The sequence below is a fragment of the Petaurus breviceps genome, unplaced genomic scaffold (genome assembly GCF_028583685.1).
Source record: "Petaurus breviceps papuanus isolate PSGF00001 unplaced genomic scaffold, PetGlider_PUasm1.0 178, whole genome shotgun sequence".
Classification (NCBI taxonomy): Eukaryota; Metazoa; Chordata; class Mammalia; order Diprotodontia; family Petauridae; genus Petaurus; species Petaurus breviceps.
In genome coordinates, this window is record NW_027185777.1 from 11,883,737 (window position 1) to 11,899,269 (window position 15,533).

Genomic DNA, 15,533 nt, shown 5'->3' on the forward strand with positions numbered 1-15,533 from the left:
ACAAGCACAGTTGGAAAGCAGATATCTCCCTATGTTGCGCCCCATTTAATATTGGTAGAAAAGCATTGAAGAAAATTATTATTGTGGTTTTATTTATCAAAGAGTCCTACATGATCTTATCATGTACGTGGGAAATACCAGAGAAAGAGCCTTTGGGGCTCAGTTTTATTCTATTCTATAAAATGTCATTGGGTTCTTTAAAAAAATTCAACAAAAATAAACAGCAGAATCTTCTCTATATACCTTACAGCTCTTCTGTTTTGTTTCTATGAAGAAAGGTCTGCTATAAAGAAATATGAAATGTCAGCTATTTTCTTCTCACATTTTCGTGAAGGATATGCTCATTACATGCAAAGATTCTGTACATATGAGAAAATTGGTCTGCAGGTGTGTAGTTAGAAATACTATCTTCTTCATCTTTTTTAATATTAATACAATCTCACTTTTTTGTTTTCACTTTTGAAAACCCAGTCTTTTTTAGATTTTTCACTTGTTTCAGAGGCCTATTCACTGAATGGGCATTATCTCTCTCTAAATTAGTACTTGAAATGGCCTTAGCCTAAAAGGCCAGGGTCTCCCATTGTATCCTGGGACATCTCCAGTCATCCTGATGAGTATCTGGTCACTGGATCCCGAAGGCTCTGGAGGAGAAAGTGAGGCTGGTGACCTTACACAGCCTTCCCTCCCTCAAATCAAAGTCAACTGTAAGTCATGTCATCATTTCCTGATGCAATGGTCCTCTTTGATAGTGAAGGACAAAACAGCTAGAAAACACAAGCTAGAAAAGCTATCTTCTTTTTTTTTATTTTGGTATTAATACAATCTCACTTTTATTTTTTCCTTTTGAAACCCCAGCCTCTTGTAGATATTTGAAAAATAATTATCATTAAGTACTTTTAGTCAGGTCTAGACACTTCGTTCAGGTGTGGTTTTTTTTTTTTTTTCACTCTCATTCCTCTGGTATCCAAAAGTGGCAGTTCTATGATCCCCAGTGATGAAAGGAGATCATTACAGAAGTACCAGAAAATCTAGTCCATTTCACTGCTAATTGTTGTTGTTTCCTCTGCCCTTCCATTTAATCTTTCAACGATTTTGGATGAGGGATAATCTGACTTAGTTTAGTCTCCTACCAAACCATTTAGGCTTATTTTTCTACATCAATTGTTTTTTTTTTCTTATTTTGGAAAAAAAAGATTTTTAATAATCTTCTGCCATACTTTTCTTTAATAGTTTGTGAATGAATTTGTATTTACTGCATATGCTTCCCTTACTTATTCTGTACTTGGAAAGGTGATCAGATGTTTGTTGACTGTGGTAGTTTCTGGGCTCTTTTGGGCATTTATTCATTTATCCATTTGAGTGGTTTTAGGAAGAGCAATAATTATTATTCTAAAAGTGAATGTTAAAGGTACAAATAAAATACAAATTAAAAATTTTTCATGACTTTACATATCATCTACACCTTTGCCTAAGTCATAAAAATGTTAAACATCCCAGCCTCAAGCATAGGTCCCTGGAGTGCTTTTCCAGACACCTCCAGAAGTTAACATTGAGCCTTTAAGTTGAGCTCATTTTTGAAATTAACTAGCCAACCATCTCCATCTCTGCTTCACTGTACTGCTATTTCCAGGTGCCATCCATAGTTTCTAGGATGCTATCCACATCCCTACATTTTTTTCCTCCTAAGAATAGAGTGATAGACTTTGTCAAATGCTTTGTTAAAGCCTAGGCAGATATTATGTACAGGTTCCCCTGATCTATCAGTATCATAACCCTGTAAATAAAGGGAATGAGGTAAGGCATAATCTGTTCTTCGTAGAGCCGCTTTGGGTCTTACTGGTTATAATTTCCTTTTCTAAACAGATGATTATTAACCATTCCCTTAATGATCCATTCTAGAATTTTGGCAAGAATTTTTAATTTAAGCTTAATGACCTTTGGATTGCAGACTCCATTATCCTCCCTTTTGCAAAAATTAGAATATTTGCCTAGTTTTCTGTAACCTGCTATACTTCTCCTATTATCTCTGATCTTACAAAAATCATTGCCAGTTACTCATTCATTCAATTTGAAGAAATGATACATATGGATCTGGTAGCTTAAACTAATTTAAACTATCTCCCTATAATCTCCATACTTATCAAGGTTCACAACTCTTCCCTAGCCATATTATCTCTCCGCTCCAGTCTCTACTCTGCCCACCCCCAAAAAAGATTCTAATTGGAACAAAAGAAAAACCAGAAGTTTAAGAAACAGAGTTGAATAATTCTGCCTTTCCCATGTATTATTTTCTCCAACCAAGTAAAAGTCATCTCTTATACAACCACAAAGAATACGTCATTTTAGTATCTTAAATGAAGTGAATAAAAGTGAAAGGTGGGTCAGATAGGGGAGAACCTTGAGAAAGAGAGAACAATGAGGAGGCTATTGTAGCAGTCTAGGTGAGAGGTGATGGAATCTTGGTCTAGGGTGGTGGCCACTGGAGTACGTTTGGAAACAGGTGCCAGAAATATTGTGTTAAGATTTAGCAACAAATTAGGTATGTGGGATTTTTTCCTCATCTGCCTCCGATCATTCTCCATTTTAGTACTTTTGGTTTTCCGTGGACTCCGCTAGTATTAGTCAGCTAGAACTCAATGTCTTTTGCCCAACATCCTCCCATCTTCTAACTTCCTTCCTTTGTCCTGGTCAGTATCATCCCTCTAGTCACAAGAGAGACAACTTTGGAGTTGTCCTTGACTTCTCACTTTCTATCATCCCACATATTCTAATTAATCTTAACACAGTATTTCTGGCACCTATTTCCAAACGTACTCCAGTGGCCACCACCCTAGACCGAGATTCCATCACCTCTCACCTAGACTACTACAATAGCCTTCTCATTGTTCTCTCTTTCTCAAGGTTCTCCCCTATCTGACCCACCTTTCACTTAGTTGACTGTAGCAGCAAGCACCCCAAGTGTCCTCAGGGTTTGCAGCTACCATAGGTTCTTGGATCTGCTTTGTTAAAGGAAAGCAACTCAAAATGGGTTAACAAGCTTACTTTAATCAGTCAGACATATATCGTTTACCTTGTTCAGGAGAAAAGGTCAGCACCCTGAACCTCAAAGTACACAGGCATAATTATCAAGACAGAAACATCAAGTAGACAGATTTCCAAACTGTCCAACCATTACATCCATACCCAGTCAACATCTGGGTTTCCACATTCTGGGTTTTTCAAAGCCGGGGGACTCTCAACAACGGCTTCCCAGAATTCAGATCAAATCACAGAACACTTCTCAAAGTGAGTCCCAAAACAAAGCTACACATCAGGGCTTATATAGCCTTCTCCTGGCTCAGAGAATGTAAAATAACAACCTTTTGGACTCACTGGCCAATCAAAAAGTATCAACTGAAAAACAAGCCTCCCACCCCAGGCTCCAGGTGAACTTTAGCCTAGGGGCAGGGAAGATCTTCCAAATTTGCATTCCCATTACATTGACATAGTGCTTAAGAAATATCACTAGCCTCAAGAAATTCCAATCATTCTCCATTACAGCCATGATTAAATACAAGCTTTCTTATTAGGTTTTTAAAACCCTTTACCACCTGGCTTCTCTCTCTCTCTCTCTCTCTCTCTCTCTCTCTCTCTCTCTCTCTCTCTCTCTCTTTCTCTCTCTGTCTGTCTGTCTCTCATCCATTTACTTATTTTTTATGGCATTTTCATTTCAGTCAAACTGTCCTTCCTGTCTAGCATATGTGCCTCTGCATTCCCCACTTTTATGCCTTTTCCCAGGTTGTCTTACATGTCCTGGTCTCTTTCTTCCTTCTCCCTTGAACAATCCTGTTTCCTTCAAAGTTTTGCCCATTTGGACTACATGTAGCCTTTCCTGATTCCCTGAGGTACTACTGTCTCTCCGCAAAATACCTTGTACTTATTCCACAGTTTTGTGTTTGTGTGTGTGTGTATACACATACACACGAATATGTATGTATATATATGCACACAAACACATAGATGTATATGTGTGTATTGTGTTTATATACCTGTTACACATGTTGAAGAAAGTCAGTTTCATTTTCCTTATTATCCCTAGCTGGTAGAATAGTGATCCAGAGTCAGTATTCAAAAAAAATGCTCATTGATGAAGAGAAAATTATAGGTATGATTGTATTCCTTCCCCATTAATCAACCAATAAGCATTTTTAAATGCCTAATATATTCTAGGCCATGTGTCTGTTTATAATTTAGTCAGTCTGCTAGGCAAAGTCTGTGCTAAGTACTAAGGATACAATGATAAACATATGATAGTCCAAGTACTCAAAGAATCCTATAGTCTATCAGGGGAGATGATTGATGTTCACTTACTTGATATATACAGGACCCATAGATATTAGATTGGAGGTGTATGGCCTAATATAAATCTGATCCAGAATTTTCAAAACACAAATAGAGAGAAGGGAATGATATATATGAGTTCTTAATGCATGCAAAGGGATAGAGACCTAAACTAGAATAGAGGGTAGACTGAGGTGAATTCAGTCGGATGAAGTTGTCAACACCCAATTCTTTAAGCATGTTATTAGGGAACTACTGCAGAAGGAGTGGAGAACTTTAGCCTACTTATCCTTTTGGAAAATGTAATTGTGTATTGCATAGATCATGTCTATAATTATTTATTATTGTTCCTAGAGGGAAAAAGGGTAGGAGTTTAAGGGAAAAAGTAATCCACTTGAAATAATAATATTTTTGTAATAATGTTGTTGATTTAATGATGGTAATCTACACCTGATGAAGATATTAACTAAATGAATTCCAATTGAGGCTTTTCACTAAGATCATTCCTATTAGGATTATAAAATGACAGGCAAATGAAACATAATCTTAAGTACATTTGCTGTATTTTGTATTTATTTGTACATTTAACACATGAAGGCAAAACTAAAAATTCTGTTGTTGGGATCATACCGAAGTTTCCTTCGCCAAGAAACCAGTGCCTGTATTGGTTGCCTTGACTTCATAAACTCTCGTACTTTTTAGTCTCCCAGTTTAGTCTCCCAGTTTTTATTTATATTACAAGACATCCAGGGAGCTTCCCAGGGAGCTGTGCGTTCCATTGACAACAGAGTCCTGCCCAGTGGAAACCTCTGTTATGTGAAACCTCTCATTGTATAGTCGCTACTGGCAGACAGTTGCTTTGCCAGACAACTTACCGAAGCATTTTAATTTTCAAATTAGCAATCATTGCAACATATGGTTTTGCTTAGCAGACTGACTAAATTATAAACAGTAAGCATTTGGCTCATAGTTTGCAATGTGTGTGTGCGTGTGTGTGTGTGTGTGTCTTTCTTCCTGATCTTAACTACTTCCTGAAATTGCAAAATATATCAGGACTAAATGCTCTTTGGGGAAATGATTGGTTCGAAGCAGAAAATGTCAAGCCTGTTTGATTCTGTAAGTTATTCTTTGAATAAGAAATGACTTAAAATCCATGAAATGCTTCCCTTCCTAATGAGTGAGACAGTTTCCCCATCTAACATCCAATCAACAGTAGACCTCAGGAACAAAATGAGGAAGTTGTTTGCTAAATTGCAGTAGGGAGGAGAAGAAAATCGCTTTTGTAATTCTACCCAGGTTGTGTTTCAGGGTTCATAGAGTGAGAGGCATAAGAAATAAAGTGAAGGCTGTATTATTGCGCTTTATAATGTAGGCACTTCATTTGGATCTCAGCATTTAATGTCATGCCAGGAGGATCTGCTAGCCCTCTCCTTTTCCCTCCTGGGTCAGAACTTTAAGTGAAAGATGATCCAGTGTGGATTTTTATTTAGCAACTTCAACATTAACATTTCACAGGATAGTTCACAGCCAATTACAGGCTCTACATGCTCACACTTTACACCATGACACTTGCTATAAAGTGAAGCAACTGTTTGCAATAAACAGAGGGTGATGTTTTATAAGCTCATTATTCTCTCCAACTAGTGAGGAGGGTTTTATTAAATCCAGAATTCCAATTGTAGGTGCTTTGGCAGAACAGATGGAAAGGAAGTTTCCCTGTGACTTGTCTTGGTTGCTTGGTTAATTGCCAAGCCTTAACAGTTACCATTGGAATCAGAAATCAAGATGAGATTCAAAGAGAGGTATCATTAGTCCCTTTTGCCATAGATGAACAACAATCACAACATTTTAGTGTAGGGCCAAACATTGGTGCTAGGTTCAAGTTTTTAAAATGTGAGGTCTCAGATATGATGCCAATATCGGAGGTAGGGTTAGTAGTAGTCACCATTGACCTATTTCCCTTTTTTTGTTATCAGACTGAAGTAACCTAAATAAACAGATATAAATTGGCCTTGTATGACATAGTAAAAAAAGCACTTTGCAAACCTTGAATTCTTATAGAAATGCTAGCTATTATGACTTTAGAATAGTTGTTTGTAGTTTACATTTCTTTCATTTATGTACTATCATGTCCTTCTGTGGATTAATCAGGGCAGTAAAGAGTATAAATACACTTGGAATACACTTTTCCATGTACACATGGGGAAAAAAAAGGAGGCTTAGAGCTCTATATGTATGACTCAGCAAAGTATAGCTAAGTATATGTAGAGGTGAGAGTAGAAACTGTTATAATTGAATGAAAAATGAATGGAGTGTGAGGCAGGGAATATAGATTTCTCTTTGTTAGTAAATCTTAGCAGCTTTAGCAGCATACTACTTGGCAATTAGTTGAAATGTTTTGATCACTTCCTGGTTCTCAGCAGTGTTCTGTATAGTTGCACTCCCTAGATAAGTAAGTTCTAGATAAGCATCATGTTAATTTATTTCTTTTCTTTGGGGAGATAATCAGGGTTAAGTGACATGCCTAGGGTCACATAGTGTCTGAGTTTGGATTTTCACTCTGGTCCTACTTACTCAGGGACTGGTGCCCTCTCCCCTGGACTTCCTAGCTGCCCTATGCTAATTTATTTCTCAAAGGGACTGTTTTAACTTTGGTGTTTGTATCTTTAGCACATAATACAATCTCTGGTACGTAGGAAGAGCTTAATAAAAGCATGTTTATCAATTTATGGATTTCTCATTCACCTGAGCGATGAGTATGGCTCATGACAGACACCTGTTGAGTGATTTGTAGAGTTGAATGCATGCCAATAAGAATTCTTAATCGTTTTAGTGTAATAGACACAGGCTGGTGAAGCCTGTGGACACCTTCTCAGAATAAATCTTTTAAATGCACAAAATAAAAGTACAAAACAAAACAAAATAGGATTGCAAAGAAATGAATTACATAGATTGTCAAAATATTCTAAAAATCGTTTCACAGAACCATAGTTAATACCAGGTTTAATTATCTTTTCATGTGCTTAAAATCAACTGATAGTTATAGGTAGGTCCTCAATTTGCCTCAGAATTGACTGACAGCATGTATTTCAAAAACAAAGTGAAACATCTTATATTGAACTCCAGTTTTTGAACCAAAATCAATAATCACTTTTGCCTTAATTCTCTGGCTATTTCCCCTTGAAGCATTCCTTGATAATCACCTCTTTTTTAAATGTTCTTTTTTTTTTCTTAGATAAGAGTCACACTGCTATTGTCTAGAATGATTACAGACTTGTAAAGCCACTACCAGATTATCTCCTCCAACCTCTTCTTTTTATAGAGAAGGAACCTGAGTCATAAAAAAGTTAAGTAACTATCCAAAGTCCCAGAGGAAGTTAGTGGCAGAACAAGGGTTAGAATACAAATTTTAATACTCCAAATTCAGTATTTTTCCTATTGTTTAATGCAACTGAATATGAATGAAAGCCCAAAATGACTGGAAAAAGTTACCTAAGAATCCTACTGATGTATGAGTGTCTAATAAGATTTTACATTCTAGGGGCGGCTAGGTGGCACAATGAGTAAAGCGCCAGCTCGGGAGTCAGGAGGACGCTAGTTTGGTTACTGCCTCAGACACTTCACACACACACACACACACACACACACACACACACACACACACACACACACACACACACACACACAGCCGTGTAACCTTGGGCAAGTTACTTAACCCCAATTGTCCTCCAAAAGGCAAAAAAAAAAAAGATTTTGGATTCTGAATGATAATTTAAAAAAATAAAAAATTTCACTTTCAAATTAGCTGAATTCACACAGACTTGTTAAAGTCCGGATACTTCAGCAAAAATGCATGTGCCCAGCATACCTAGATAAACGTGGTAAATATTTGAATGGGATATTAATGTCTCTAATTGTCTTTAAAGTTTGAGAATTTTTTCCAATGTCCCCAGGATTGCTTCCAATTGTCTAAGTGGTTCTGATTCATTAGATGAACTAGGACTCACCTACTGCACTTAAATTTTCCTCAGCTGTCTCTCTTTTTAAAATTGAAATATAAGTCCAGCTAGGTTAAAGGGCTCCATACCTCAATAAAGCTTTTACTTCAAGCCAATAAAAGTTCACCTGATGTTTTGATAGGTATGTTTTCTTTTTTATAAGCAAGGATAAAAAGTAATATAAATTCAATACCATGTGAACATAACATTAAACCCATCATGGGATTTTGTACTTTTTCTTATGTTGAACTCTTGGAACTTAAAAGCAAAAACGACAACAATAATCATTGGTAAGACATAGTTGAAAGCTTATTTCAACCCAGCAGTAAACAAAAGGGCACAAACAGAATAACAGACATGATTCTATTTCATTGAATCTCGCTTTCCTGCCTTTGGAAAGTTTTCCAGACCCCTCCCACTAAGGAAGGATTAAGTAGTTCAGGAAATTGTATGTCTGGAAAATTCTTCCCTGGTGAAGGGACATAGCAATAAATGATGACTACAATCCAGAAAGTAGGTCACAGACAGTAGTGAGTCCTGTCTTGCCAAATTTATACAGAAAGCAATTCGGGGAAAAGTTAATTTTGCTCTTGCCGTTTATTTTACGCATTAGCAGCGATGATTAAATATCTGGGCTCAGCGATGGTCATCCTTTTGCAAAGCAGGGATGCTCTAAGTTGATAGCATGTTTGTTACCATGTCATTTGGAAGCATGAAGTGTTTCCAATGGAAAAAAAAATCATTCCTTCCAACCTGATTTCTGGGTGAAGTTCCCATCCTTTAAACTTCATACTTTTTACATAAAGTAAAAATTTATTTGACAGCAAATTAGAAATTCACGTTATGCTAGGTAACTACTTGGAGTTGAGTAAATCCTATTTTACACTAACCATTCTACAAATGTGATCTCTAGCTACCAGTAGCATTCATTTTTATGTGAAATTAAAAATGCATGCTGTTACCAGCAAGGAGAATTCATGACCCAGAGATACTAAAGGTAGTTATTTTTCATGAAAGTCATTTTGAAGGTTTGATTCTGCTCTTTGAACATTTGAGGTATGACTCTGGAAATATAGGCCTCAAGGGAGATATAATAAAAGCAATGATGCATCTGCCATGGGGGAATTTTGAGAGCAATCACACATATGAAATAGTAAACATACAAAAACTCAAAGTAAGCCACAAAGACTCTTCTTTCCAAAGATGTTGTCAATAGACAAGGACCAAAATACATAGAAATTGTTCATATTATGGAATTAAAACCTTGCCCCAATGTCACAAATGGAAAAGGGACCAAAGAAATGGACAAAACACAATCCATTTCTGAAATAATTTATTCTAAAGTAACTTACTTGGAGTTTGTGATGTGCAGACTTAAAATCATGGATTTTGTTTAGAAGAGCAAAATAAAATAGGAGATGTAAAGTTACATAAATTTTAAATACCCTACAGATATAAAAAACCTACTTTCAGTATAAAAAAATTACCAAGTTGGAGGAAACCTCTGAAGGCATCTGATTTTACCCTTTCTGAAAGTATCCGTTCTTATATATAAGATCATTGAAATATAGTTCTCAAGCCTCCACGTAAACATGACCAGTTACAAGGAACTCATCACCTAATAAGGTAGCTCTATATGTTCTATAAAAATTTTCATTATCAGCAGCAATAGTGGTTGTAAGAAGAGGTGAATTGATTATTATGAAACCTGAAAAGTGTACTTTGTATGCTCAGAGAATTAACTCCCACTCACATTACACTGATGCAATGTGGACTGGTGTAGGGATGGGGAAACTATGGCTTCCAGGATACATGTGGCCCTCTAGGTCCTCAAGTGCAACCCTTTGACTGAATTCAAACTTCACACAACAAATCCCCTTAATAAAAGAATTTTTTCCTATTAAACTTGGACTCAGTCAAAAGGTCATGCCCAAGGATATAGAAGGCACATGTGGCCTCAAGGCTGCAGATTCCTCACCCTTGGACTACTGTATAAAAAAGCCATTCTTGAATTCAAGAAACCTGGGTTGAAGTCTAGCATCTTGAAGACTAGAAATCATTGATGTTACTAATCCATATCAATGAAGAAAATTTCTATGTGCCTTCAACAAGGGTGAAATCACAGATCTAGACCAAAAGAAAAAGAATTAAAGGAAATTAACCTCAGTTAAAAGTGGAGTATATAGTTAAATTGTGGTTATAATATTTTCATAGATATGTGCATTATATACAGCATATACATACATATACACATACTTACAGTTTAGGTTTACTTTAGAAAGATAACAAAATTTGCTAGTATTCCTGAGTTGACAGTGATGGCAGATAGCCCAAAGAATGATGGCAGAAACCCAATTTTAAATTAAAAATTTGTTGCAGGTAATCTGCAAAGTGAATAATTGATTGTTGACCGGAATTGTAATAGAAGAGATACTGCAGATGATTTCATAGGCAAGTTGGTCTCTATGAAGCTTACTTTCATCTAGAATGGGGAACTATTTAACATTAACTATTTGAGCAGAACATATGTGTAAAAGGTACATTTTTAAAATAAGCTTTTACTGATATTTCCTATTTCTTAAAGGCCATAGTATCCCATGTATCTGAGCCATCCTGTATGACAAAAAGTATTCTTAGAGAGGAATTTTTTTTAAATGTCAACACAACTGATGAATAAATTGAAAAAAATCTGGAAATGTGTCTGCTATGTAACACCTGTGGACTCCCACCTCCATGAAGAGCTATGTTGTGGGTGTCTTCTCATAGTTCTTCTTTTGAGTCCCATATAATCTTTATAATTTTGTTACATTTGCTGTGGAGTATATTGTTTTCTCAGCTCTACTTACTTCACTTTGGATTAGTTTGTATAGATCTTTCCATGGTTCTGTGTTTTCATCATACACACCATTTCTTACAGCACAGTGATACTCTATTACATTCAGGTACCATAATTTTTCAATCATCACCCAGTTGATGGGTATTTACTTTGTTTTACATTTTTAATACCCACAAAAGCTGCTATAAATGTTTTGAAATATGTGAGTACTTTATTCTTTTTTTTTTAAGCAATCAGTGTTAAGTAACTTGCTAATACAGCCAATTATTTCTGGGTGTGGTGCTAAGTATCTGAGCCCAGATTTGATCCCCAGGTCATCCCGACACTGGAGCCATTGCTCTTACTCTCTGAGCCACCTGGCCGCTCCTGAGGACTTTATTCTTGTCAGTGGCTTCCTTGGGGTGTATTTTCAAAAATGGAGACTCTGGTTCAAAGTATATGGAAAATATAGTTACCTTATTTGTGTAATTCTAAATTCCTTTCTGGTTTCTGCTCAAATTCCAAAGGGTCTTCTCTATCTTCAAGTGTTGAGTCATTTGCCTTTGATTTATTCATAGTATTTAGTATTAGCATAGTATTCACAGTATTCATAGAAGTTTGAATTCTGCTGTTAATGTTTTCCCTGATATGCTCCTGAAAGGTGGTGGCCAAGCTGGCTGTTAAGGCTCAAGTAAATTTCCATACCCTTGAGCCAGAGTTTCTACAGCTTTGGAAATAGGGAGGGGCCAATGTGGTTCAGGGCTGGGTTTTGTAAGTCTGTTTTGTATCCTTGGGTCTGCTAGTATGGCAGTGTTGTGGTAGGTGGGAGATAGGATGCTGATTTAGCTCAGGGTCGGTGAGATTCGGTTCCTGGGTTTGGGGGGATACTTTTGTATTTTCTTTTGGATTCTAGGTGTTCTAGACCATGGAAAAGTTTTTGTTTTATCTTTGATCTAAAATTTATATTTTGGAGTGGTTTAAAATATTTGGAGTTAGGAGAAAAGGTTAAGTCTACGATCTTATTGCTCCTGTGACCCAGAAATTATTTTTTAATCTTATCTACAGATATATCTTGGGGTCAAAGAGGTTTAAGTCATTTGAGGAAGGTACTAGTTGGACCCAAGCACTGTTCTTTCAGCATTTTAATTGTGAGTCACGAATTGTCTTGAAGTAGCAAAGCTGTGGCTCTGCAATTCTCAATACCCCTCAAATGAATACATACAGTGAGCATAATTGGGCATTCATATTAACATGTATATATCATGCTTATTAATCACTTAGCTTGCTCTTAGTGTAGCACAAGCGTGATATTGAAAAACAGGTCGTGTAGCCAATGTGCATTACAGGAATATAGCAGACAACTGGTTTTAGCACTGTATAAGCATGCAATCCATTAAATTTCTTAGGAAAATCACACTACCACCTCTCTAAAAAAGAAATATATATATATATATATATATATATATATATATATTGCCTATCTGGATTGGATTATTTTAAATCTGGAGTATATCTACTTAATTTTGTTGAAGAAAAGTCAACCTTTGGTCTAGAATTTAATGTCATAACTCCAATATAACATACTTAACACTTCCCACCTAACTACTTATTTTTAGTCCTTAGATACAATTCATTTTCCAGATATGATTCTTCTCACAAGTTGTGATGTCAGCTCACCTACAAAATGATTTACTCTGTTTCTATTTTGTTTTCTTATAGGTTTCATATATACAGGAGAAATTGTACACCGAATGCTAACAGCCACACAGTACATAGCCCCTTTAATGGCAAATTTTGACCCTAGTGTGTCCAGAAATTCAACCATCAGATATTTTGATAACGGTATGTATCTTCTTACTTTTATCACTTCTTTGGTCCATTTGAATAATAAAATTGCCCTAAATGAGTTAATCTGAAAATATTTTTGTAAAGTCTATATTGATGATTTTATAGAAGAGATGTACACAGTATGTCCAGTATTTGCCTTTCTTACACAGGGTGAAAATATCATGCGGAAGAACATAGCTTTGTATTTTGGCTCATCAACAGTAACATTTACTGAGTGCCTATGGAGGCTGAGTGCCATTTTCTTCTCTGTGGGGAATTATAGGGAGCAAGCTCTTCTAATGGAGCTTAGAGTGAATTCTGCAACATATGATACATAAAATTCTATAGCAGAAAAAAATGCACTAATGTTTTGATGTCTGTAATTAACCTTGATAGGAAATCAGAGGTAAATAAGGTTATTTTGAGCTATCTGACCACCACCTCAAGAGAGTATAGAAAGTCTCTGTCAAGTAGAGGGAGCTTCTGTGTGAAACACATGCACACATCCATTCATCCATATCTACATATCCTTATGTAATACATATATGTGTATGTATATACATATATATCCTTCTACCTTGTATTCATGTGTGTGTATATACATATATACACACATTTGTGGATGTGTAAACGTATGTATGTAATATACATACATACATGTGTATGCATATGGGTTTATGGGCTATCTGTTTATCTATCTGTCTTATCTACCTATCCATCTATCCATTTATCTACCTGTCTGTCTGTCTGTCTGTCTATCTATCTATCTATCTATCTATCTATCTATCTATCTGTCATATAGAACTGTATGCTTGTGCTTACATATGCACTCATAGAAATAGGAATACTCTGGTTGGTAGACAACCCCCCCCTCCAAACAAACCAAAACAAAACAAACTTTCCTCCTATATTTACTATGTATGATTTTGTGAAAGCCCTATCACACTGCCATTCTAATTAGAACCTTATTGGTTTTAATCCTTTTTATTTCTACCTGAGAGGCTACATGGTAGATGCAAAATAACTTGCTTAAGAGCTAGCTATTATCACATTCCACTTCTACCATTTACTGGTTGTGTGATTTAAGGAAAAGCCCTCAACTCAAGTGACTTGCCTAAGGTCACACAACTAATAAGTCTTCTTGTCTCCATGACCCTAACTCTCCCTATTATGCCATCTACCTGACTAATAATCTGTAGCATATTCAATAAAAGATAATACAACTTCTTCTTGAAGATATCTGCTTGGGGGTACTCACTACCTGCAGCTGATACCAAATCCTGACTCTGGTGTTAGCTATTCCAATTATGTACTTTCTAGCACATTTTAATCTTAAAAAGGCAGCATATTGCTATCATGATCATTATACTAATAATAGCATCCTGCCTTTGCTTCTTAACATCTGTATGCCATTCAGTAAGTCACTTAACCTTTATGAACTTCAGTTTCTTCATCTGTAAAATAAGTGAACTAAATTAGATCTCTGTGGTCCTTTCCAGCTTTACAGCTATGGTCCTATGAGCCAACAGTCCATTGACACTTTTAAGTTCTGCTATTTCTGTTCCAGTAATCCACAAAGCGGGTACTTCTCAGGGAATTCATACAGCAGTCCATTCTTTTCCTTTTCTCTTCTCATTCTCAAGCTACTGGAGAAAGTTGTATATCTAAGTACAGGATACATTCAAGTTTTTCTCAATTGGCCTCTCATGACTGTATTACAGTCATTTATTCACTATTTTTAGTCTAATTCTTACTCTCCACATTGACAATTCTGATTCTTCTCTTCCCCATCCCAATATCATACTCAATCTCAACAGATGAGCTTGCTTTCTACCTTTTTTTTTTTTTGGCGGGGGGGATAAGATCATTCAAAATGAACTCCCTTGTCTACTGGACTTTATATCTCAAAACTTCTCTGTGTTTTCTCCCATTTTTCCTAGTTTCTAAGGAAAAGTTAGTTCACCTTCTTGCCAAAACAATGCTTCCTTTGCCTGGATATTTCATGACATTCTTTTCTACAACCTTGATTTGTAGATCATCCCACTGCATCCTTATTCTTTCTGCCTCTCTACTGGTCCCTTCCTTTCTCCTTATAAAAAGTTTCTGGTCTTTCCCACCCTCCAAAATATAAATATCTGCATGCTTGCATGTATAGTCACACACAGAGACACAGCCACACTCACACTCACTCCCTTATTTGTCTCTGAGAGCCATTCAAACCATTTTCTTACCTCATTGTTTTTCTTCACTATGAAACATTTAATAGAAGTAAGCTTAATTCACTCCCTGTACTTTCTTACCACTCATCTCCTACTCAGTTTCTTACATTTTGTCTTATCTTTTTAGATCTGTACTAGAACTGCTATTTCCCAGGTCCTTGGTGACATTGCCAAGTTCAGGGTTTTTTTTTTTTTGTTGTTGTTGTTTTGGTTTTTTTTTTTTTTTTTTTTTTTAATTGTTTTAATTTTCTATATTTTTGGGGTTTGCTTTTTTCTTTTTTTTTTTTTTTTAGCTTTCAAAATTTGGATTTTTCTAAGTTATTAGTTTGATCACCCCTTCGGTCCCCTCCAATT

General features: G+C 36.0%; 1 protein-coding gene across 2 annotated transcripts in view; it reads left to right on the forward strand.

The window, feature by feature from the left end:
• The window catches only part of PLXDC2 (plexin domain containing 2), a 503,758-nt gene that overhangs the window by 323,434 nt on the left and 164,791 nt on the right, over positions 1–15,533 (forward strand). For both annotated transcript variants that reach the window (XM_069086276.1, XM_069086277.1), the window contains exon 5: positions 12,853–12,975. In XM_069086276.1, coding sequence (XP_068942377.1) covers positions 12,853–12,975 — 123 coding nt within the window. The remainder of the gene's footprint in view (positions 1–12,852; positions 12,976–15,533) is intronic.